The following is a 26906-nucleotide window of genomic DNA, read 5'->3' on the forward strand; positions in this document are numbered from 1 at the left end:
TGGTTCTCATCTTTGCTTGCAGGTTAAAACTAACGCGAGGATTGGAAGAAAACTAGACTGGACCACCAGTTTCTTTTGCAGGATCATCTGGACAGGTTGGATTTTATTTTTAAAAGTAATATTAGTATTTAATTTTTTAATATGGATACAAAATTAGTCTATTATAAGTGTCTCTGAAAAGGAAATAAAGTGTTAATGTTTTAGTAACTTAATGACATAAATAATTAAAACATAAAAAGAAAAGAAAATGTCTGCCATTAAAGAGATCTTGCATTACATAACCCTTTACTATCTATTGAGGTTTAACATAAACCTACAGTATTATAGTTTTCTCCTTTGGACATACTCTCCATTTTACTGATGAAGAAACAGAGAAAGCATGGTGGAGAAAGTGAGATTGAAAATTGACTTCTAATCTTATGTTCCTTTTTGTAAACTATATCAGAAGCAGTCTGTTCATAGCAGTGTCCTTGCAGATTTTGTCACCTTTACAGTGAGAGTTATCCAATAAACAGTAGAAATCCAAGTCCTTGTTATTATGTTGACAGGTAGATCATAAGCAGAAAAATCACTGTTTTGTCTAAGGGTACTTAGAAGAAATCAGAGAACCTTGGAATATTTGACCTAACAAGTTAAGCTAATAGTTTTGAGCATACTGGCTACTGTGTCTACTGGCTATAATGCACAGGTTTGGGGTTTTATGACATACAGAAGAGTGCTCTTTGTACTATCTTTTTACTCAAATTCAGCCATGGGTATTTGCTACATGAAAGGCAGATAGGGGAATAAAGAAAATGTGCAGAGAAAGGAGGGAGAAGGGAAGAATAGAAAATTGAACTGAAAATGAAAAAAAATCAAATTCAACCGAGTTGATGAATCAGTTTTGTTTTACTTTGTTTTGTTTCTGTGATGCTAGATAAGTCAAAACAAATCACTCCTGGACAGGTTCAAGGAACCATATGTTGTGCCCTAGATTGAAACCAGGATGAATGTGTGCAAGGCAAATGCCTTACCTGCTGTCCTATCTCTCAGACCCAGAAAAAAAGTTGTGTTTTTTTTAATGCAACCACAATAAATCAATAAAGCAATAAAAAGGAGGGATTACATGTGTTAATTATTCCTAGTATTATCCTATGTGAGTTAATATTTAATTATCCTGTCTTAATTATTCCTAGAATTAAAAGTGAACACAGAGGAGTAGCCACAGTCATCCAACAGTCCAGTAAATATCAGCTACTCCCAACAGACTATTAGCCAAGATTTGTTAACCTGGCAGAACACCAAGAAAATCGTTCACTTGAGTAAATCAATAGACTAGGATAGTGGTATATTTACACATATTTCTCTTAGAGGAAGATATTTTCACAAAGTAAGGACTTTTGGGAACAGGCTTAATCATTAAAAATTTCCTTTGAATATGTCATGGGTAGCTTGCCAGGCTTTGCCTTGCGGGCGAGATACTCTCAGTAGCTTGCCGGACTCTCTGAGAGAGGCAAGGAATCGAACTCCGGTAGACTCTGTTGGCCAATTGCAAGGCAAACGCCCTACCAGCTGTGCTATTGCTCCAGCCATCAGGTATATTTGATATACCTGAAAAGGAAATTTTGGAAATCTTGGGATTGAAGAAATAGCAAGGGAGAGGTAGGTGATAGCTTTACATGCTGCCTAACTCCTGTGATCCGTGCTCAAATGTTCCCCGGATTGAACAGCCTGATAGTTGGGGGCTCACCATTCTGAACACTGCTTGGGACACATTTTCCCCAACCCCAGAAAGAGACCATTTTTTCCTAAAGGCATGCACATTTTTTTACCAATGGGAAGAATATCTGTGAATAACTTCCCTTGGCTTCTGAATACGATAGCTATCACTTTATTTTGATTTCAAGCATAAAGAAATAAAAGGAAATACTCTTTCATTATGTTTTTTCTCTAGGGTAGAATCTGGAGTAAAAATAAAAAGATGTTATACTAAGTTGTCCTAGAGAATATTTGGTTGTTGTTGTTGTTATTGTTGTTGTTGTTTTTCACTTTTCTTTCTTTTATTTTTAGAAAAGCAAGGGTTTTTTTTGTTGTTGTTTGTTTGTTTGTTTGGAGGCCACATCTGTCAGTACTCAGAGCTTCCTCCTGGCTCTCTGTGCTCATGGATCCACCCTGGTGGGCTCAGGGAACCCTAGGGAATGCTGAGGATGGAGGATCCCTGGCCTGCCAAGTGCAAGGGAAGCGCCCTACCTGCTGCACCATTATTCCAGCCCCTGAAGATAGTTTTTACTGAATGAAATTCACTTAGAAAGAGGTGAGGGGAGAGAAAGAACACACATGTTCAAGAGAGAATACAGGTTTCTCCAAAGTGGAAAACGCAGACAAGCAAAGATACATAGAGACATAGCAAGTGAGGTATATCTTCAGGCTAGAGCAATGGGGTAACAGCAAGATTCAGAGAACTTTTCTTTAAAACCTACCCCTTGATGTGCAGATCTATCCCGATATTGGTGTTGAGTGAATATAATGTGATGCCTGGCATCCAGCTGCACTCCAGCATGGAATCCTGTACTCCAACCCTTTGAGCTGCCTTCCCTGCCCGCCCCATAGTACATTTAAGAAGCAAACAAAATTGCGAGGAACATGTACAGATTTACACTCTCTATATTGAAAAAAAAGGATTATTGACTATGGCTTTCTACAGATAATTTTCATTTGTGAAATTTGCTATGGAGACTTTATTGACACTATGCATTTTCCCTGCTCTGAATAAAAATATTATAGTGCAATATGCGCCGTACCCGAGAGAACATATCTCCGGGGTCTTTCAGAGATCAGTCTTCCTGAAATGCATGATCACCTACACCCCAACAGCCAGCGGCTAATAGTTGCCTCTGATGCAGTAGAGGAGACGCTTCTGTTTGTTCTCTTACAGAAAGTAGGTTTTTAGAGGGACGCTGAATAACTATTTTTTCTGGAAAGGAGGCCATATGACAAGTATGTTTGGTAACCTCTGATCTAAATTATCACATGATTCTCTCTAAAAGCCGTATAAACTCATATTTAATAACCACTTAAAATTAGATGTATTTGGGCCCGAGCAGTTGTACAAGAGGTATGGTGCTTGCTTGTCCAGCATGTGGCTGACCCAGGTTCAATTCCCAGCATCTCCAAACCTGTCAGGAGTAATCTCTAAGTGCAGAGCAAAGAGTGGTCCCTGAGCAGCACTGGTTGTAGCCCAAAGACAAAAAAAAAAAAAAAAAGAACATACTATCGAAAATACATTAGACTTATTTATGTCCATTTAATTTCAAACAGTAGTTTCCAAAATCCAGCGTAATGATTAGCCTCAATTTATAGATGAAAATATGGAGCATAGAAGATCTAGTTTCCTAACTCACACAATTTTAAACAGCAGATGAATATTTAAACAGTGGTAAATATATACCACATTTTCAATAATTATTCTTTATTTCCATGTATACACTATAGTCATCATTGTTAATAAAAATCTGTGAACACTTAATCATACATATGCATTACAATGTGAGTTTTTATAAATTTAGGTATCCACACAATACCATATGTCAAAATTTTGATGCGTTTTATTATATGAATAATAAATATCTATGTAAGACCATTGAAACTTAAGTAATACTTGAAGATATCATTTAAAGGCTTCAGATATTATAATTCTATAACAATAATAAGTAAAGTAAAGGCCCTCCCGTTGATCATCGATTTGCTCGAGTGGGTCCAGTAACGTCACCATTGGAGACTTTGTTGTTACTATATTTGGCATATCGAATACGTCACGGGGAGCTTGCCAGGCTCTGCCGTGCGGGCGAGATACTCTCGGTAGCTTGCCGGGTTCTCCAAGAGGGGCGCAGGAATTGAACTCGAATTGGCCATGCTGGCTGCGTGCAAGAACCACTTTGGAAAATCAGCACTTTAGATGTGATAAAATAACCAAAATATTCAAAAACAATTAATTTACAAGATAGGAAAAGGAAAACACTTCAAATAACCTATAAAATGCAGATATAAACATATGTAAATAACAAAATATAGGAAATAGTTTTTATTTCTATAAGGATGAAAGAATGTAAGAAATTACAATGCAGTAAAAATTAGTATAAAAATTAATTAATTGCTAAAAATCTACTTTATTGATATCTATCAAGTGTATACTTTTCTAGTCTGACAATTCCATTTTGACAAAAAGAAAATATCAATGCTCAAAGATATTGTTTTAAACAAAACTTATATTGAAGCAAAACAGGTAAATCAAGATTTTCCATCTTTTAATAAAATATGACTCCTAAATTAAAACTATATAATTAATTGCTCTGTGCTTTTTATAGGAATTAGGTGTAATCTATTCGTGTATCAAACCCAAATATCTTCATATAGTTCAGGGCAAAATAGAATTCATAATGCATGGCAAATCTAATAAAATTTAACCTGTATACTAAGTTTATAGGTTTTTCATATATATTTAAATATTTAGAAGCATAAGCTACGCTATTGGGAGTGATTGCCTTTTTTGAGATCAAATATTGCAGAGTTTAAAAGGGAAATTCTGTACTCTCAAAAATCTGTATCTTAAATATATCCATTACAGTTTCGTTAATTTCATCTTTTTAAAAATGTACTCAGAAAGCATTTGAAAGTATTACATAATACATTGTGAATAACCAAGGATTTTTTTCACTAGATAGGGAGATAGATATTAAATACACCAATCATTACTATTATTTGAAGTAGCCATAATTAATCAAAGTGATAGTTGGTCAAAACACTGTATCCTGAAACTTTTGTGTTTTTTATTTTAATTTTTATGTAGGAGTACTGCTATTTATTCAGCCATTGATTAGCTGATTGAATTGGGCATCAACTCTACCTTACTTTTTTTTTTCATTTTTTATAAGTTTTTATTGAATCACCGTGAGAGCAGTTACAAAGCTTTCGGGTTTAAGTCTCGGTCATACAATGAAACACCCGTACCTTCACCAGTGCCTATTCTCCACCACCAAAAACCTCAGTATACCTCCAACTCACACCCTCCCCCTACCTTTGGGGCAGATGATTTCCATATTACTCTCTCTCTCTCTCTACTTTGATTACATTCAATATTTTGACACCAGACCCACCATTATTATTTGGGATTTTACCCCAACACTCAGATCTGCTGAAAAGGCAACAGTAGACAATTTGTTTTCTATTGCTGGTTATGAATAACATATGATGTTGCATGGCTGCAAGAGTGGCCTCGTAATTTTGAAATTCTGAAGTTTTAACACTTAAATCTGGATGAATTTTCTGCCAAAACCTGCTGGATTCTGAGATTTGTTCCTGAGTCTCTGGGATCATGGTCGTTAAGAAGCTTGATCAGGGGCCAGAAAGGCCGTTCATGAGCGATGACTCAGAGTCTCGGGATGGGGAGGAAAGGGCCGGCTCCATCCCCATCCCATGAGACCCCGCGTGTCTCATCACTGTAGCCCCAAACCTGACTGCCCAACGGCCTCTGGAGGATGGCGACCACTAAGTGGCCTAGGGGGAGCAGCCAGAGGGACAACACTCTTTCCCCCCTGGGGTGGCCCAGTGACAGTAACGTACTGTGTGGTCTGGACGCATTTCTGCCAAAAGCCACTGGGTTCTGAGATTTGTTTCTGAGTCTCTGGGATCATGACTGTTAAGCAGCTTGATCATGACCCAGAGAGGCCATTCATGGGCAATTACTCGAGTCTCATTGGGGTGGGGAGGAAAGGGCCATCTCCACCCCCATCCTGTGAGGCCCCACATGTCTCATCACTGAGGCCTCAAACCTGACTGTCCAATGGCTTCTGGAGGATGGCAGCCACCGAGCTGCCTAGGGGCAGCAGGCAGAGGGACAGCACTCTTTCCCCTCTGGGTTGGCCCGGTGAAGCTACCTACTGAGGGTCCAGATGCATTTCTGCCAAAAGCCACTGGGTTTCGAGATTGTTTCTGAGTCTCTGGGATCATGGACATTAAGCAGCTTGATCAGGAGCCAGAGAGGCCATTCGTGGGAAGCAACCCGGCATCTCGTTCAGATAGGGAGGAAAGGGCTGGAACTTTTGGCCGTTGACTTTCTTGGTAAAGTTTGCACCAAGTTGTTGGGGTCTGGCCAAAGGCACAGCAGCAATTTTGGGGTATCTGGAAGTGAAGGCGCCATCAGGCTGCTGATGCACTTGCCTCACAGATACAGATTGATCTGCTGGCAGCACCATACCCCTACTTTTTTGTGTTTTTTAATTTGCTCGAGCAGGTCCAGTAACGTCTCCATCATGAGACTTGTTGTTACTGTGTTTGGCATATCGAATACGTCATGGGGAGCTTGCCAGGCTCTGCCGTGCGGGTGAGATACTCTTGGTAGCTTGCCGGGCTCTCCGAGAGGGGCGGAGGAATCGAACTCAGGTCGGCCATGTTGGCTGCTTGTAAGGCAAATGCCCTACCGCTCCATAAATTTTGATATATAAAATAAAGACTTTGTTACTTTCATGTATGCATAAATATCATATAAATGTATAATAACAAAAATTTTATTGTTTTGTTTTTGTTTGGGGGCCACACATGACTGTGCTCCAGGATCACTCTTGGTGGGGCTGGGGGAATCATAGGGATAAAGCACGGGTCAGCAGTGCGCATGGCAAACACATTATTTACTGTTTTATTCCTTCAGCCCCAAAGATTTCACATTTTATAATCCAATTCACATTTTTTAGAGGCCATGTGCTGTGTTTCCTGGGACTGAAGACAGCTGGGAGGGAGATTGCCTTGCAGGTGACTTAAAAGTATTGGATCAATGGCATCTCATAAAGTTCCCAGCATCACCAGGGTAATTCCTGAGTGCAGAGCCAGGAGAGTAACCCTTTAAAATTTCCAGATGTGGTCCAAGCCCTCCCCCATACACCCAAAATATAGTTACTTGCAGTGTCTTATTTTTAAATATATTATTCTTATTTATTGATAGGATGAGTACCAAGAGCAATGCTATAAACATCCTTTTTTATTAAAATAACACAGGTCTTCAAGATTTCACATAATTCAAGAGTACATATGTACACCTCTACAAACTCTATGTTACTGTAACACACCCACAATGACACTAAAAATGTCACACCATTACGGTCCATTGAATGCACTTGCTGTTGTGACTCATCTCTTCCCTCTCCGGTACTGTCAGTGCTGTGATCTGACTGTAAGGATTTTCTTTCTTGTTGACCTTGGCTTGTCTATTGAATTTCTAATTTATAAGTTTAAAAAAACTTTTATCATTTGTTTTGCTCCTTCTGATTTATTTTGTTTATTATATCCCTTCAGAGTTTCATTCATGCTGTCACAAGAGAAACACTTTGTCTTTCCTTTTAGTGAAACAGCTCTAACATTGCAGATGTAAATATATTTTCTCTAAGTACTCCTGTCTAATTAGGCACTTTAATTTCATATATAGCTTAGCTATTGTTAATAGTGCTGCAGTGGATATAGGTGTACATATGAATTTTTGAATAAATGTTTTTGAGTAATTTAGATAGTTTTTAGGTAGTTTTTGGGTAATTTAGTTTTCGAACTACTTAGCTTTGAAAATTCTTAGTCAAACATCTATACTTCTAATTCTTTTTGCTAATATTATACTACTTTCTGAAGAGACTGTACCAGTTTATGTGCACCAGCAGTGTAAGGATGTTTCCATATATCTTTAAACCCATTTTCTATCACCAGGTGTTTCTGGTATTTTTTTTTTTACATAAACCCCTAACACATGGGTTAGGTGATATCTCATTTGTGGTTTTATTTCATTTCAATAATAACTAACAATAAATACACATATGTCTGATGACCATCTATGTCTTTGTGAAGAGTATGTCTTGCTCATCTACTTGGGTTTTTAAAGATTCACTAAAAATTCATTTCCTAAAAATTCATTTTTAGCAAATTATTCATAACAAGTAGTACAAAATTAATTATTTTGGCTCTGCATTAGAGCAGGGTTTTAGGTTTGGGATGGAAACATTTGAAATATGGTGGTGAGAAGGTGTAATGGTGGTGTATTGTTTGAATATTAAATGCACTCAAATATTGTAAACAACTTTATAAAATTAATATTAAATTAAAAAATCTTTTTAATTTACATTGGAGGTGGGGTGGGGGTGGGGTTTATTGGGGTTCTTCGTGGTGAAAAATATGTATTGGTAAAGGGAAATATGATTGATATTTGCATGACCGAGACCTAAACCTGAAAGCTTTGTAACTTTTCCCACAGTGATCAATAAATAAATTTAAAAAAATCTTTTAAATAGATCAAAGCAACAATTCTGAGCGTGGAACATTATGAAAAGGAAAACAAAATCAAGAATATCTCAGATGTTGAAAGGGACCCTCCTTCACTGCTGGTGGGAATGCCGTCTGGTTCAGCCCTTTTGGAAAACAGTATGGACGATTCTCCAAAAATTAGAAATTGAGCTCCCATTTGACCAGCAATACCACTCCTGGGAATATATCCCAGAGAAGCAAAAAAATATAGTCGAAGTGACATCTGCACTTGTTTGTTCATTGCAGCACTCTTTACAATAGCCAGAAACTGGAAGAAACCTGAATGCCCAAGAACAGATGACTGGTTAAAGAAACTTTGGTACATCTACACAATGGAGTACTATGTAGCTGTTAGAAAAGATGAAGTCATGAAATTTACATACAAGTGGTAATACATGGAAAGTATCATGTTAAGCGAAGTGACTCAGAAAGAGAGGGATAGACATAGAAAGATTGCATTCATCTGGGGAACATAAAGTAACAAAATAGAAGACTAACACCCAAGAATGGCCGAGATTAGTACCAGGAATTTTGTTCCATGGCTTGGAGGCCAGCCACACATGCTAGGGGAAAAGGGAGCTCAGATAGAGAAGGGAGCACCAAATAAAGGGTGTTGGGAGGATCCTCCCAGGATGGGAGAAGCATGCTGAAAGTAGACTATAGACCAAACATGATTTTCATTCAATGCCTCTTTTGAGAAAACACAACACCCAAAAGGAGAGAGAGAAGAGAGGGGAATGCCCTTCCATAGAGGCAGGGTGGGGTGGGGGGAGATGGGAGGTGGGAGGGATTCTGGGATCCGTGGTGGTGGGAAATGGGTACAGGTGAAGGGATGGGTATTTGACAATTGTATAATTGAAACCCAAGCACAAAATTTGTAAGTCTACAACTGTAACTCATGGTGTCTCACTAATAAAATTTTTTAAAAAATTCATTTAACCTGTAAGAACAGCAGCAAGAAATGTATATACATGGAAACCTAAATATACAAAAATATTTTAATATAAATACATTATAAATAACATAGTAACTATAAATTCAAACTTTCCTTTCAATCTACCACACAGATGGATTCTTCACAGTCTGACTATTTTGAAAACTTTGGCAGAGTCCATGGTGTTTTATTGTACAAACCCTTTATCAAATATTGGGATGATGTGGAAACATTTCAGGCAAGAGAAGATGATGTTGTGATTGCGACCTATCCCAAGTCTGGTAAGTCTTGTTTGTTCAAAACCATTTTCTTTTTTCCTAGAAATGAGAATGCCACCTTGATATTGATAGTATATGTATGTATGTATGTATAGATATAATGTTATTTTTTCTACTTTATTCTCTATATTAATAAGGATCACTGAAACAGTTTTGATAAATATCAAACTTGTAAAATTTTAATCCTATTCTTAAACCATAATAAAAACCTAACTTTTGAGCATATAATTGTTCAATTATTCTGCATCTTGCTGCCTTAAGTAGTTATCTCATCATTTCTCTAAGCACTGGGATCAAAGGTGATCTAGCCATTCTCCTTATATTATATTTCCCCATCTAGTATTCTATAGGGCTGGAGCAGGTAGACCATTTGCCTTGCATGTGGCTGACCCGGGTTTGATTCCTCTATCACTCTCGGAGAGCCTGGCAAGCTACCAAGAGTATATTGCCTGCACGACAAAAGCCTGGCAAGCTATCCGTGACATATTTGATATGCCAAAAGCAGTAACAACAAGTGTCACAATGTGTTGTGACACATTACTGGTGCCCGCTCAAGCAAATTGATGAACAACAGGAGGACAGTGCTACAGTGTACTTGAGCAGAAAAGAAATATATATCGCTTGCCACTATAGAAATTTATATAATTAAGCACAGTTAAATAAATAAACAACTAACTTTGAACTTACAAAGTATGCTTAGCTTATACAATTATCTTATGGACAAAGAGAAAACAACTTCCATGTTTATAAAGTAACACTTTTAGGATAGAGAGTTCAACCAACTGAAGACATGCTTTGCATGAAAGCTATCTGGACTTCATCCCCTAACACTGCATAGCCCTTATGAACCACCAGGAATAGCCCCTGAGCACTGAATCAGCACTGAATTATCACCTCTGAGTATCACTAGGTGTGAACAAAGATCAAAACAAACAAAATTCATTCTTTTACATTGCACAGATCTTCATCTTTAACTCTGCTTTTCTTTTTTTGGTTCTACTTTGAGTTATACTCAACTGAGCTCAATGCTTACTCCTGGCTCTGCACTCAGTAGACACTCCTAAAGGATCACGCTGATGGGGCTCATGGGGCCATATACAATGCAGAAATCAATCTGGGGAATTGCGTGTGCAATTCAAGGGCCTTACCTACTGTACCATGTCAGCCCCCTTTACTCCACTTTTTAAACTTCATTTTTAAGAACTTTTTCATGAGATTAACTCAATTATTAGTCATATCATGGGGTATTGTTTAAGACTCCTTATCTTTCATTTTATCCAAATTAAATGCAAAACATTTATCAGCTCATATACTATCAGAATTCATGGATAAATTGGACACAGGCTATAGGTATGTTTTAGTACAATATTGGTTCTTATACTTATTTTTGTGTACTATAAAATAAAATATTAAAAATATATTACTGGTTTCTATCTCTATTCTAACTCCTTTCAAGTTATACTGCATTTATTTTTCAACTTTGTTTGATATGCTGTAAATTCATCATTCCTATCATGTGTGATTATTGGTAAACAATAAAATTCTTAATTGCTTAAGCATTTTATAGGAAATTGCTTAATCTTTTATAGGTACAACTTGGGTGAGTGAAATTGTAGATGTGATCTACAAAGAAGGTGACGTGGAAAAGTGCAAACAAGATGCCATTTTTAATAGAGTACCTTTTCTGGAGTGCAGAAATGAGGATTTGTTAAATGGTAATTTTTGCATAGATTTTTTTTAAATTGCTGATATAAGTTGGTGACATAAGTTGAGGTACATATGTGAATGATACAAGAAGAAAGAATAAGTAAAATCGACAATAAGTACTGTCTTCTGCATAGGAGAGAATGTACATTTAAATTTAAATCTTGATACAGTTTATATCATAGCATGTGACTGGAATAAAGAGATTGAGGATAACTTTTATATGTGTTTAGCAGAGATTAATAATTTGCATTTTCTCTCTAATATCTAAAGAGATATTACTTTAACACTTGAAAAATATTCATAACTATTTCAAGAATATGTGAAAAATTATATTAATCACAGATTTTGTTTTGAATTGTCAATAATTAGAAACAGCATAAATGCAGAATCAGTAATAGAATAGTTAATATGATTTTAATGTAATTTTATGAAATCTTCAAAAATTTTAAAAAGCTGTATAATCCTTGGCAGAAATTGCAATTAACTTTCATAGACTGAAATTAATTATAATTTTAGTTTAATAATTGAGGAAAAAGGAAACTTGATGTCAAAAGTTCATTTTTTTATGTAGAAGACTATAATTCTTGGATAAATAGACATATTTTTATGGACAACTGCTTACCAAAAAGTTAGTAATAATTTTTCAAGGTGGTGAAATGTTATTTGTACTGATTTTATTCTAGTATTATTTCTTACTTTATTATAATAAGTCTCAACTATTATTGAATACTACGTAGTCTTATTTTCACTGCAATTTTGAATAAAGGTCATATAAATATTCATGTTTTTTATTGTTTTAAATCAGGAGTGAAGCAATTAAAAGAGATGGCATCTCCTAGGCTCGTGAAGACACATCTGCCACCTAAACTTCTTCCAGCATCATTCTGGGAAAAGAATTGCAAGGTAACTAAAGTCATTATTTATAGAACTTAATTCAAGTCAAAAATTGTGGGATGATGAATTCAAGTAATAAGTAATGTGTGTATATTATTTTTTATTCTTTGCATGAATTTATGGAAATTTAATAATTATGGATTATAATCAACATAATAGTCTAGAGTTCAATTCCAACTCCAAAGGTCACCTTGACAAACATAAGTAAACTCTTTTTTCTTTATTGATTCACTGTGAGCTAGATTGGGTTTCAGTCATACAATGTTCCAACACTCAACCCTCCACCAGTGTAATTTCCCAGCAGCAGGGTCCCCAGTTTCCCTCCCAGCCCTTCAAGCTACCCCTCACCCCATCTTGCCTCTAGTGAAGACACACCACTTCTCTTATTCTCTCTTTCTCTATCTTATTTTAGACATTATTGTTTACAATACAGATGCTGAATAGTTTTCATGTATATCCCTTTGTCTGCTTCCAACACTCAGTTCTTGTCCAATTGATCATTGCCAACTACTATTGTCATAATGGACCCTCCTCTATCTTAACTACCATCCATCTCCCACACCATTGACCAACCATTGACCAGTCCTTCTGGTCCATTCTCCCTGGCATTGGGTATTAGTGTCATTCTGTATTTTTTGATATCCCACAAATAAATGCAGTCAGTCTATATTTGTCCCTCTCCTTCTGACTCATTTCACTCAGCATGATACTCTCCAAGCATCATTTCTAGGAAAATTTCATGACCTCCTTTTTTTTCTAACAGCTGTACAGTATTCTATTGTGTAGATATACCATAGTTTCTTTATCATATGTCTAGGGCATTCAGATTGGTTCCAGCTACTGACTATTGTGAATAGTGCTGCAATGACCATAGTAGTGCAGATGCTGTTTCTTTTGTGGGTCTATAGATTCCCAGGATATTCCCAGAAGTTTATTGTTGGCTAAAATAGAAGCTCAATTTTTAGTTATTTTGTGGAATATCCATATTGTTTTCCAAATGCTGGATCAGTCAGCATAGCCACCAGCAATGAATGAGGATTCCTTTCTCCCCACATCCACACCAGCACTGGTTGTTCTTGGTCATTTGGATGTGTGCCAGTCTCTGTGGTATAAGATGATATTTCATTGTTTAAACTCTATTTTAGTCACTTTTTTGTTAAAAAATGATAATACCAGTATATGTTAGTTGCATAAGTAGTTATTAATAATTTTGTTAAATTTATTTGTCTTCAAACTATTGTTTTTGACAATGTAAAACATGAAAATGTAGCAGGCAATAAACCACAAAAATAAATACTTATTGAGTACACATCTTGTGCCATCAATATAATAATTCCCAAGATAATTGCAAACATGGATTCATAGACATATCCCCTGAAAGAAAAGAACAAGTTAAAAAGAAAATTCAGGGTAAGTAAAGTAAGAAAGGAACTCTAATACAGTCATTGAGGGCAGAAAATCCAGACTAAATAATATCTCACTTTATGTTTGAAAGCTGCATAGGAGTTAATCTTTACACTATCAGAGAAAATGAAAGGACATCTGAAATCAATTCAGTTTAGCTTGAACTTTGCATATATGTAGTAGCCGATTTCAGTTAGAGATAAGCAATTTTTATTACTACAGATAAAATAAAAGGGATTCATAACAATCACTGAATATTTTCATTCTGTACTTTGATTATATATAACATATTCGACATTTTTAAATTTCTAACTATGCCATGTTTCTTGTTTAATTGATGCTTTAATAAATGCAATCCCAAATATGCTAAATATACTTTGATGTGTTTTTTTATACATAAAGGCTCTAATTGTAAAATACCATTTACATATTTTCTAAGAGATGTACTACTACTTTTACATAATATTTAACCAACTTATATGTTAAATACTATGCTTTGGATAGTAGTTTATTGTGATACATTACTTTAGAAATTTACTCTGCATTCACCTTGGAGTGTTTGTAGTTCAGGTAATGGTGATTGATTAAGAAGAGGGAAGAGGGAAGATGCAGAACTTATTAAATAAAACAAGAATTCTAATTTAAGGCTTCAAAATGTAATCTTTAGTGATCTGACTTGATTTATAATTTGATTACAAAAACTAGTATCTGTCACTGTCCTCCCGTTGTTCATCAATTTGCTCGAGCGGGCCCAGTGACGTCTCCATTGTGAGACTTTGTTGTTACTGTGTTTGGCATATCGAATATGTAATGGGTAGCTTGCCAGACTCTGCCGTGGGGGCGAGATACTCTCGGTAACTTGCCAGCCTCTCAAAAACTAGTATAACTTAAGAAAAATAAAGGTAATTTTCAATGAATACAGTAATCTAGATAATACTATAAATCATGCATATAAATATTAAAATTGCACAAGATGTTGGCATGGAGAACATCATGAAATAGCACTCAAATATTCTATTATCAAGAGAATGATGACAGATTAAAAATGATATTATTTGGGGCTGGAGCGGTAGAACAGTGGGTAGAGCATTTGCCTTGCGATCGGCCAACACGGGTTCAATTCCCAGCATCCTATGTGGTCTCCTGAGCACTTCCAGGAGTAATTCCTGAGTACAGAGCCAGGAGTTACCCCTGTGCATTGCAAGGCGTGATCCTAAAAGCAAAAAAAAATGTTATTTGAAAGAAGTATGGATTGTATATCACAGGAACAGACTTTTAAAATATAGAATTGACTACTCATTTATTTATTTATTTATTTTTGTTTTATGGGTCACACCTGGCAATGCACAGGGGTTACTCCTGGCTCTGCACTCAAGAATTACCCCAGGCGGAGCTCATGGGACCATATGGGATGCTGGGAATCGAACCCAGGTCAGCCGCATGCAAGGCAAACGCCCTACCAGCTGTGCTATTGCACAGGCCCCAAACATTTTCTTATTCTTAATTTTTTTAATGAATCATCGTGAGATATATTTAAAAAGCTTTTGTGATCAGGTTTCAGTTATACAATATTCCAACATCCATCTCTCCACCAGTGTGCGTTTTCCACCACTAATATTTCCCATATTTCTTCTGCCACCTGTCACCCCCCCAACCACCAAGTCTGCCTCCATGAAAGGCACTATTCTTCTCTCTCTCTCTCTCTCTCTCCTCTCCTCTCCTCTCAACTTCCCTGTCTCTCTGAACATTATGTTTTGCATTATAGATACTGAGAGACCATCATGTTTGGTCCTTTACCCACTTTCATCACACATCTTTCACCCAGAGTGATCCCTTCCAACCATCCAACCATCATTGTCATAGCGATTCTGTTTTTTATTTTTTTGCTTTTTTGGATCATACCTGGCAATGCACAGAGCTTACTCCTGGCTCTGCACTCAGGAGTCCCTTCTGGCAGTGCTCAGGGGACCATATAGGATGCTAGGAATCGAACCCAGGTTGGCCATGAGCAAGGCAAACACTCAACCTGCTGTGTTATCGCTCAAGCCCCATCATAATGACTCTTAAGATGCATTATGATCCCAAGTGAATTTGGGATAAATTAGCAACTGTGACTTGAGGAAACTGTAAGCAAAGTCGTATTTTTAGAAAAGACTAGATATTCCTCAAAAATAGGTAGAAAATAAGTTTGACTTGGGCTGGAGCGATAGCACAGCGGTAGGGCGTTCGCCTTACAAGCGGCCAACGTGGCCGACCTGAGTTCAATTCCTCTGCCTGTCTCGGAGAGCCCGGCAAGCTACGGAGAGTATTCGATATGCCAGACACAGTAACAACAGTCTCCAATGGAGGCATTACTGGGCCCGCTAGAGCAAATCGACTTGTAGAATAGAACTGTCAAAATACAGATAAGATGAACTAGTGAGGATTTCCTGCATGGCAGAGCCTGGCAAGCTCCCCATGGCGTGTATGATATGCCCAAAATAGTAACAATAACGGATATCATTCCCCTAACCCTGAAAAAGGCTCCAATAGGACACTGATGGGAAGGACGAGTAAGGAGAGGCTGCTAAAATCTCAGGGCTGGGATGATTGGAGATGTTACTAGTGCCTGCACAAACAAATTGATGAACAATGGGATGACAGTGATACAGTGATAAAGTGAGGATTAAGAGAAAGAGATACTTGCTTTAACTACCTCTTTTTCCTGTTTAGAATGAAAGAGCAAAAAGATTTCTGGAAAGCCTGAAACGAAGCCGTAAAAAAAAAAAAAAAAACACGGGCATGGGTTTTGAGATATAGAGACCATTCAACTAGAAGAAATAGCATGAACAAAGGAAAGGAGTAAAAATTCTGATGTAAATTTCTGTGTGTAACTGGCAAAGACTTCAATTTTTCTAATAGACAGAACTAGGGATATATTTAAATATGATGGGGAAAATTCAACATGACCGTGACAAGAAAATAATGCTCACTTCTATGGCAAAGTTTTTATAGTAAAACTAAAAAATTAAGACAATATTAGCTAAAATATTCTACAAGTGTTTTTAAAAAGTTAAATGTAGAGATTGCAAGAAAATAAAGGTAATTACTTTAATCAGATTGGTAAACAATAGACATTCAAGAGCAGCTTTTCCAAATAGTATTACTCTGGAATCTTGGAGCTCCAGAAATAGGAAAATATAGCATAAAAGAGTTTGTTTTTGCAGATGTTTTTCTTGCAGCTTTGAGTGTCAAATTTGGAAGAGATGATCAAGATTTAATCCGATATGTGGCCTACTTGTAACTAGGAACTTTGGGCCTAAAATTATTTTTCAAATGATAGACATTCCTAGTGCCAGTAATAGTAGCTAAAATCGGTATTTCACTTTTGCTATTTGGTTGACATTTTCTCTAGTAGTAAAGGGAAAATCAGCAAGGTTTAGGGGATTTTCACTGAGATCAGTTATGCATTACAATAAACCCTCAAGAATCTTCCTTGAAGATTGTGAGGGAACAAGATTTTCTCTTCATTATTCTTAATAGTGGAATTGTACAATTTACTGAACTGAATGATTTACTAAATTATTTATCCTCATGGATTTGTTTTCAGTATGTAATCTAAGCTTCAATTTAGGCTCTTTACTTATGTATTTCTAGATACTTTTTGGCCCAATTTTTTTTGAGGGTGCAAAATTGGGCGACTCCTTGTGATGCTCATGGGCTCTTCCTAACTGTGCTGAGTAGGGACCCCTTGGGCTACTGAGGGACCATATGTGGTGACACAAGGGTAATCAGAGTCAGCTTCATTGCATGGTAAGTGTCTTAATCATGGTGTTGCCTCTCTAGCCTCTCTGGTCCAGTTTTTTTTTTATTTAATGGAATTTATGATAAAAAGTTAAGTCTTCCATGTGAAAATTAAATAAAAATTAAAAATTAGAATTTAAATTTAAGAATTATGCAATTAATATTGGATTTTAGTCTATAAGCCTATTCTTTTAGATACTGCCTACAATAATTATGGCCTATATTTATGATTTGAAGCTTCCTTTTTAAGATACTTTTAAGACTATTTTTAAAAAAATAATTCAATATATTCTTTGATCTTTTTAGATTATATATCTTTGCAGGAATGCAAAAGATGTGGCTGTTTCTTATTATTACTTCTTTAAAATGGTGCCTGTTCACCCAAACCCTGGCTCCTTTCCAGAGTTTGTGGAAAAATTTATGGACGGGCTGGGTAAGTTTGTCCCTTCCTTCTTTCCTCCCTTCCTTGTTCCCTCCTTCCCTCTCTCTCTCCCTACCTTCCTCACTCCCTCAGTTCCTCCCAAACTTCCTTCTTATGCCCTACCTCCCTCTCTCCTTCTATACCCAAAAATGTTTGGATATTTCTTTCAATTTGAAAATGGGGTAGTGGTTTCTCTGTGTAATGCTTGTGGACCCATGTGGTGGTGGCATTCAACTTGGGGCCCTTTACACAAAACGTGAGTTCAGCCTCTTGAGAAATTTACCTCGCTCAGATTAAGTTCAACTACATTTTATCTGAAAAATTTAAAGAAGACAAACATCTATGAGAGGGAAAACATCTCAGATCTTGAATTAAAACAGAGAAGTTCTATGCGGGTTCCAGGGCTGAATCTCCAGCCGGCATGGTAGCAGAGGACCTGTGCTGCCCATCCCCGGGTCCCCGCAGGCCCAGTAGACTGGCTGTCTCACCCATAACTTGCCTACGGGTACCACTTAGCACACCAAGAACCATGGCCCAGGGATTCCCAAGTGAATCCCAAAATGGATTAGTGACATACAAAGATGTCTTTGGAACCCAACCATTTACAATCTAAAAATTTACATTTACAATCATGGTCATGTGAGCTCTCATGATATTCAAAGTGAGCAATGAAAAATAAATTATCTAGTGTCTGCCACTGGCAGGTAGGCTTGAATGTTGGTGGGAAATTTCAGGCAAAACATAATGCCCAAAATTAGAGAGAGTATTGGAGAAGTTGTCTGCGTAGAGGCAGGGTGAGGACTGGGTGGTGGAAAATGTGCACTTGTGGAATGAGGGGTGTTTTATCATTTTACGGCTGAATCTCAAACATGAAAGCTTTATAACTCTATCTCACGGTGATGCAATTTAAAAAAAAGTAATATGGAATTCATGCCCAATTCAATTTGCTTAATCAATCACTGATCAAATAGTAGTACTCCTACATTATTTTTTAAAAATTTAAAGAAAAAAACAGAGAAGTTCTAGAAAACCTTGGAAATTATAGAATTTCCAGTTACATAAGGCAAATTCTAAGTATAGACCTTTCCTTTCAATACTTAAGAACAAATTTATAGACATTTTTCTATCTAGATTTCATACTTATCCTTTGATATATGTTCATTGTCCTATTATCTTTCTGCCTTTATTTTATTTTATGTAGAAAAAGTATATCATAATATACCACTGAAACTCCAGTAGCACAAACAAAAAGGAATAGAGGAGAGAGAATTACCACATATTTTTTCCCAAAATTTCAGTTGATTTTTGGGGTCAAATTGGCTGTAGACATATTCAAAAAGATATTATCCATCCCACCCAGTGCATAGCCTAAATCTTTTGTTTAGATATATTAGAATCGTACAGTGATTATCTTGAACATAGATAACAGAAAAGTTTACTTATCTACCTAACTCCAGACTAATGCAAACGATAAATGTACAATTGGATTCAAGAAAGAAAGGATTCAGTATGATCTCAGATTGACTGTAGAAGGACATTCGATACTAATGAGAAAACTATTAAGCAATTGACTCCATAAAGATAAGACATGCATACTTTCTTTGTTTTACATTTTAAGAGAATTATTGTGACCTAGAACAGGAAACAGTACAGTAGGGCAGGGTGCTTGTAAATGGCCATTCTGGCACTGTATACAATCCCTAGTGTACCACCAGTAATGATCTCTTAGCACAGACCCAAGAGCAAGACCTGAGCACTGCCAGATGTGCTCTGCAACTAAGAAAGAAATAGTAGAAGAAAACTTAAAGATATAATTAAACATAAACAGATATATCTCATTATGGCAAAAAAACTGCCATATTGCAAAGCAGAAAGATAATACTTTACCTCTATAAAAAGGGATGGATGCTATAATTATAAATGTCATTACACAAATATTTTTGTAAAGAAAAATTAACCAGGGTGTTTGCCTTGCATGACTGAACTGCATTTGATCTGAGGCACAGTATATGCTACCCTGAGCACCAAGAGCACCTGAGTGCAGAGCCAGGAATAACATCTGAGCATAGCTGGGTGTGAGCGCTAAACAAAAATTAAAAAAAAAAGAAGAAAAAATTAACCAGGAGGTGGGGGAAGATATTCATTTTAAAGCAAGATCTTAGTGAAAACCAGAATACCTCAATATTTTCACTCATATATCGTTGTATTTTCTTGTAGTTTTTTATTTTTATATTTTCAATTTTTTAGTTTTGGTTTTTCACTTTTTTTTCCTCATGAGAGTTTGGGCCACACCTGTCTTGCTCAGGGATTTCTCCTGGATTATGCTCAGAATTCATTCCTGGCTGTGTTAAGAAGACAACATTGAAGCTATGCAACATATTCTGACTATGGAACCAGGTTCATCCACTAGTAATGCATATACCTTAACTATGTACTATGTACTATGTCTCTAGCCCAAGATTAAGTACTTGGATATAAAGACAAACAAGAAAAATAAAAGAATAGTTTCTAGTTGATATGCTATATCTTTTTTATGAGGAGAATTACAATAAGAATCTGTAACATCTTTTACATCTATATTGAAATTAGTGTTTTAAAACTGTTTTCTAATTTTAGCTCCCAAAGCTAATTTGTAAGTGACAAATTTCAGATTGGACTGAATTATGATGATTGAATGTTGAAATTACCACTAATTTAATTCTCTTATTAGAAATTTGATTTTGCACACATACATTAACATACACAGGAACAGACATACAGACATTCTGTTTTCAAAAACACCAGCAAACTATGAATAATATTGATAAACTGACGAAGGTCATTTACTATTCTCTGCATCACAAATTGTGCCCTTTATAAATGTTGAGAATATGTTTCTCTGTGGATTATTCAACATATTTTGATTTTCCAGCCTTAAGCAAACTTCTAGAAATTTACTTAAGATGTATAGCTGGTCTTAATTTTTGTTCCATTATAATTTGTCTATATATATAGTTTTTGATTGTAAGGCTGACATCATTTTCAAATTGTATAAAGGTGACACTATGCTCTGATGTGGATTTTATTTCTAATTTTAGTTCCATATGGTTCTTGGTATGAACATGCAAAATCATGGTGGGAAAAGAGAAAAAATTCATCAGTTCTATTTATTTTCTATGAAGACCTAATAGAGGTGAGAAACTGAATATATATATATATTCAAATTGTTTATGTATAACTCTCTATTTTTGTCATTAGTGGCCATAGATACTTTTCCCTACATTTATATCACTGAGGATTTAATAAGGATCATATTATTATCTCATGTTTATATTTTCTAATTAAAAATAGAATAATGCATATAAAATTGTCTGTAGATATATTGAGTTTTATAAAATAAATTCATGGATATTAAACCTTTTATGAATTAAGATATAGTATAGCAGTTTACATGGAAATATATGGGAAAAAAACAAGATAAAAAAGAGATAATTAAGTCAAATTCTAATAACCAAAAAAAATTCAAAAGACGGTTATAATTAAGCTGAAGCTTAAGAGGCAACATGTAATTTGTTGAGCGAAAGACTTAATAATGACATTCTGAGTCATAATTGTTACTGCAAAAGTTGTATTAAATAAGTTGACTGCATAATAACATTATAAGTGCTCTAGACAGAAATTATATTTTCTTATACAGCCGATGTTTTGTGGTGACTGTATGACTTTTTATATATTTTCTAAATCCTTCTAGTATTTTTTGTTTCATGACAAACATATTGATGAACAATAATAAAAGTATAAACTCAGTGAATATTTTCATGTCACAAGAAACTCTTTGTAGTCTTTGCTTGCATTTCTGGGGTCATGCAAATCTCAACTTGAAATATTTAATCCTTTATTTTACTTTATAGCTAGCCTAAGTCTCTGCCCTTCAAGAAGCCCATATTTTCTCCTTAATGCATACCATTCTCATTCACTCTACTTCCCTTCTCATACTTCCAAAATAAAACTTACACTTTGAAAAATTAAAAGTAAATTTAGTCTTTAAGAATGTAGCCCTTAAGAATATATACTAAGATTTATTATAACAGATAATTGAGCATGAACTATATACATCAAGGAGAAAAGTATTTCATAAATATCACTTTATTCAATGGTAAACAATCTCAAATTTTATTCAAAGATAACAATCTGAAGTTTCTGAAATGCTAAAACGATGAGACAGAAAGTATGATAGTACAGCAGACAGGGAACTAGCCTTGCATGCTACTTACCCAGCTTTAATTTCTTGCATCCCATATGGTAACCCAAGGCCTGCTAGGATTGATCCCTAAATTCAGAGCCAGAAGTAAGCCCTGGGAATGACTGGTGTGAGGCTACCTTCCCGCCAATACAAAAAATCCCTAAAACATAATTTGGGGGCTGAAGGAATAGACAGAGTTTAAGAATTATATGTTGAACAAACATATCCAATCCCCATTCAATCATTAGCACCACATGGTCCAAGAACAAACCAGGTGGCCCAGGTGGTCGCCATCACCAGAATCCCAGAAGCACTGCACTATCTTTGAGTTCTAGCATTTCAACGTCTGGTTATATTGGTAAAGGATCATCACAGTGAGTAGCCCCCTCACGTCTCCTGAGCACAGGTTGAGAGTGAAATCTAAGAGAAATCGATTTCCCCCAGAAGTATTTTTATTACTAGTAGTCAAATTTCAGTAATTGTGGGAAGAAAAACATGTATTTTTCCTCTTTTTCATTATTGGGGGAGGAGGGATGAGAACACCCAATGGTACCTAGAGCTGAGTTCCTGGCTCCATATTTAGGGATTATACTTGGCAGTGCTCAGGAAACACTAAGCTGTGCTGGAACATGAATGGGAATGGCTGCATGGAAGGCAAGCACCCTAACTCCTTATTCTTCTTCAGAACCCTCAAGTCTCTTTTCTTTGAATCCAAAGCAAAAATTTATTCATCTCCAGCAGAGTGCATGTCCAAATTAATGTTTTCCCTTTCTAGGATATCAGAAAGGAAGTGATAAAATTGATACAATTTCTGGGAAGAAAACCCTCAGAAGAACTTGTAAATAAGATCATACAACATACTTCATTCGAGCAGATGAAGAACAATCCAACTACCAATTACACAATGCTCCCGGAAGCAGTGATGAACCAAAAAATAAGTCCCTTCATGAGAAAAGGTGATGATACTTGCCTCCATTTGCCTCAAATGCCATGGGAAAATCACTAGTTTAAATTATTATAGGCAAATAACTAATCAGATATTTTATTCCCTGTGAAATCAACTTGTTTTATCAGGAGCTATTTCATAATTGAACACTCCTCTCTCTGCATTATCTGTATTTAGAGGTGTAAAACACTACTACTACTGCAACTACAACTCCTCCTCCTCCTCCTCCTCCTCCTACTACTACTACTACCATTTATACCATGATAAATTGCTGTTGGTTGTTTTTGTGTTATATTAAGTACCTGGTAGGGTCTCAGAGTTGACTCACAGTACTAGAGCGCATGCTCTCCATGTGGGAACCTGAGGTTTGATCCCAAGCATCATTTAAAGAAGGAGGAGGAGGAGGAGGAAGAAAATTACCTGTAGATATTAAGGACTTAATAATATGCCAATATACTCTTTTTAAAATTTCTAGTCTATAACTATAATGATCATGATCATGACCATCCTGTTATTCGTCGATTGCCTTGAGCACGCCCCAGTAACGTCTCCTTCGTTCTAACCCTGAGATTTTTAAAAAAGTGCCATATTCAAGGCTCTTTCAGAGTTAGGAGAATGAGACCCTTCATTGTTACCGGTATTTGGCATATCGGGTACGCCATGGGGAGTTTGCCAGACTCTGCCCTGTGGGCAGGTTACATTTGGTAGCTTGCCAGTTTGTTCAAAGTAGGAATGAGATGATAAGATGTCGCGTGGCCGCGAATGCCGCTGCGCCTTTCCAGGAGCTGGGTTTTATAGTCTCCGAATATTGTCCGTTGATGGGATTACACGGCGCCTGGGGGCCAGGTGGTGGGTGTGACCCCCGCCTACTGGAATTTGAAGGATCTGGGTGGAGGATGCTCAGCCCTGATCGGAGTAGGCTTGGAGATCTTAGTCCTGGGACCCACATGTCTTTGTTCCCCTGCCAGTACCTTCATGTGTGTGGAAAGTGGTCTCAGCATGGTGGTGGCTGGTTCTGGAGGTCTTCGGCTGCCGGAGCCCTGATCGGGGCGAGGAGGAAAACTCAACCCGCTCCCCTCCAAGGGGCTATGACATATTTTATACGTTATAACAATATAAAAAAATAAAATAGCTATAACAATATTTATTTAATATTTTTTGTAACATGTAATTTTAAAATAAAACTTCTTCTAAAATTATATATTTGGAGAAAATTCCTGTTAGTATCTCATTTTGGGGCTGGAGCGATAGCACAGTGGGTAGGGCGTTAGCCTTGTACGGCAGCGAACATGGCTGACCCGAGTTGGATCCTCCGCCCCTCTCAGAGAGCTTGGCAAGCTACCAAGAGTATTTCACCCGCATGGCAAAGCCTGGAAAGCTCCCCGTAACGTATTCGATATGCCAAACACAGTAACAAGTCTCACAATGTTACTGGGCCCGCTCCAGCAAATCGATGAACAATGGGAGGACCGTGACCATGACCGTGATCTTATTTTGATGAGGAAAATGTACTTCACAATGTAGATTTTCCATGATAAATGAAAGAAATTTTCAAGACTGTCAAAATCAAGATATATATATATATATATTTTGTGTTTTAATTATGCCACCATAAAGCTGCTAAACTACCACATCAAAGTACAAGTTAAAGTATAGTTCTATTTAGCAACAATATAAAAATACAACTAGGGGTCTAGAGAGATAGTACAGTGGGTAGATGTTTGCCTTACACACAACCAATCTGGGTTTGATCCCCAGCATCCCATTTCTGGACCCCCAAGGAGTGATTCCTAAGTGCAGAGCCAGCAATAATTCTGAGAATTGCTGTCTGTGGCCCCCAAGCAAGCAAACAAATAAAAAAAATACAGCTAGATAATATGCTATTTGGAAACAGGTGTGAAATAATGAAATATATTAAGTTTGTGTATCCAAAGACACATAGAACATGCAGAGTAATTGCACATCCAGAATTACCAGTAGGTGAGGAAACATTTGTACACTTGTGCATATTTCGTTTACCCCTAAGAAAATCTTGCTCTTTGAACCAAACCAAAAGTTTAGGGAATTTTTAAAATTAGATTAATAACACATATGACATTAAACAAAGTCAGGTAAGGACAGAGAAGAGAAAGTCTAGATTGCACACAAATTTACCTTTTGAATTATTTCAGCGCTCTTTCCATAATGCCCATATATGAATATGGATAACTATAGTAATTTAGATAAAGATGTATCTGTTCAGGAAGTACACATACATTTTAAAGAAACTAGAGTTAAGATAAACACAATACTTCTAAAGGGTTATTTTATGATGTACCACAGAATCTACCAAGATATTGAGTATAAACATTTCCTATATTCTCAGTTTGGGGTATATTTTATTGTGAAAGTTTAGAACTCATTGAGATAATTGTAATTTATTTATGAACTTATAATACGGAGATAGCTTCATACTTTTAGGGAGGATTTAATGTAGTAGAGAGCTAAGAAGAAGACTCTTCTAGACAAATATAATAGCCAAAGTGCGCAATGCTTAAGAATTTTTCTGTCCAAAACAGCAAAATTAGAGAGGAAATGCATATAGGAAAGTATGAATGTGTATTAAATTTTAGAAGCCATGCATGACCATTTCCAGATTTAAGCCTCTATTCCTCTATTTCCATGACATTTACCATGGAAAAGTAGACAAAGAAAATATAATTTTTAGTGATAAAAGGGAATATATGTCTAAAGATATGGATAAGAAAATTTCAAAATAAATAAAATTACAAAAATTATATGTGTGTATTATACATAGCAGTGTCATGTAAACATTAGTTTTATTTGACTATTATTGGCATGAAAGTGATATTCAATACCTCATTTTGTAACACATAATTATCATCTTAGGATTTACAAACATTAACAGGAAACTGCAGAAGAAAATTTAAATAGCATAAAAATAAAGAATTGGAAAAAAGCTTGCTTGATTTTCTTTTGATTCTTAGTAATAGCACAACTCCTTCTATGCAAGATTTTTATAGATTTATAATTATATTATATATCAGTTTGTGTAAAGTAATATGTGGCATATACATTTTATATTTAAAACTAATCTGAGGATAATAAGAATAAATATGAGTAGTATTAATGAGTAAAAATAATTTAAATATATCTCTGACTTGAACTATAGTATTTATTATAGTTCTCTTTTGTTACAGGGATTTTAGGAGACTGGAAAAATCACTTTACAGTAGCTCTGAGTGAAAAATTTGATGAACACTATGAACAACAAATGAAGGGGTCCACACTGAAACTGCGAACTGAGATCTAACTGGATTCATATTGATACATCTGAGATTCTGGTTTTCTTCTTCAATTGTTCTGTATTCTACTTTTCAAATCATACATTTATATCAATTCTTCATTTCTCTAAATCAAAGAAATCTTTAATCATAAAAGCTTTTACTGAGGTGCTTTAGAACATTGTGTGTATAATGACTCAACTAAATGATGACATTTTATGAGATTTGATATGAATTTATTTTAAATTCTCAGAAGGTCAGAATCTTCCAGCATTCTTTTGAAATACCTGTGTTTTCCAATGATATTATGTTTTAATGTATAATCTAGTTATGTAGCACTGTAGCACTGTCCTCCCGTGGTTCACCAATTTGCTTGAGCAGTCACCAGTAACGTCTCACAACAAATTGTGAGACTTCTTGTTACTGTTTTGGCATATTGAATACATCACGGGTAGCTTGCCAGGCTTTGCTGTGCGGGCGAGATACTCTTGAGAGCTTACCGGGCTCTCCGAGAGGGATGGAGAAATAGAACCCAAGTTGGCCATGTCAGCCACATGCAAGGAAAATGCCTTACCCGCTGTGCTATTTAGTTATGTAATATACAGAAATTACAAAGTGAAAGTATTGCTTGGAATGTAAATGTGAAGAAGAATCTCAATCTCTGAAAGAAAAATTTATTATCCACTTTCCAAATAAATAACTATTATCGTCTTTGTTTTA

General features: G+C 36.0%; 1 protein-coding gene across 1 annotated transcript; it reads left to right on the top strand.

The window, feature by feature from the left end:
• LOC130020697 (sulfotransferase 1E1-like) lies at positions 1–26906 on the top strand. Its single transcript, XM_056111328.1, has 8 exons — positions 1–95; positions 9381–9528; positions 11115–11240; positions 12038–12135; positions 17620–17746; positions 20812–20906; positions 22732–22912; positions 26103–26906. The coding sequence occupies exons 2-8, from the start codon at positions 9381–9383 to the stop codon at positions 26213–26215; spliced, it is 888 nt and encodes a 295-aa protein (XP_055967303.1). The 5' UTR covers positions 1–95; the 3' UTR covers positions 26216–26906.

Source organism: Sorex fumeus, unplaced genomic scaffold (assembly GCF_029834395.1).
Source record: "Sorex fumeus unplaced genomic scaffold, SorFum_2.1 ptg000013l, whole genome shotgun sequence".
Classification (NCBI taxonomy): domain Eukaryota; kingdom Metazoa; phylum Chordata; class Mammalia; order Eulipotyphla; family Soricidae; genus Sorex; species Sorex fumeus.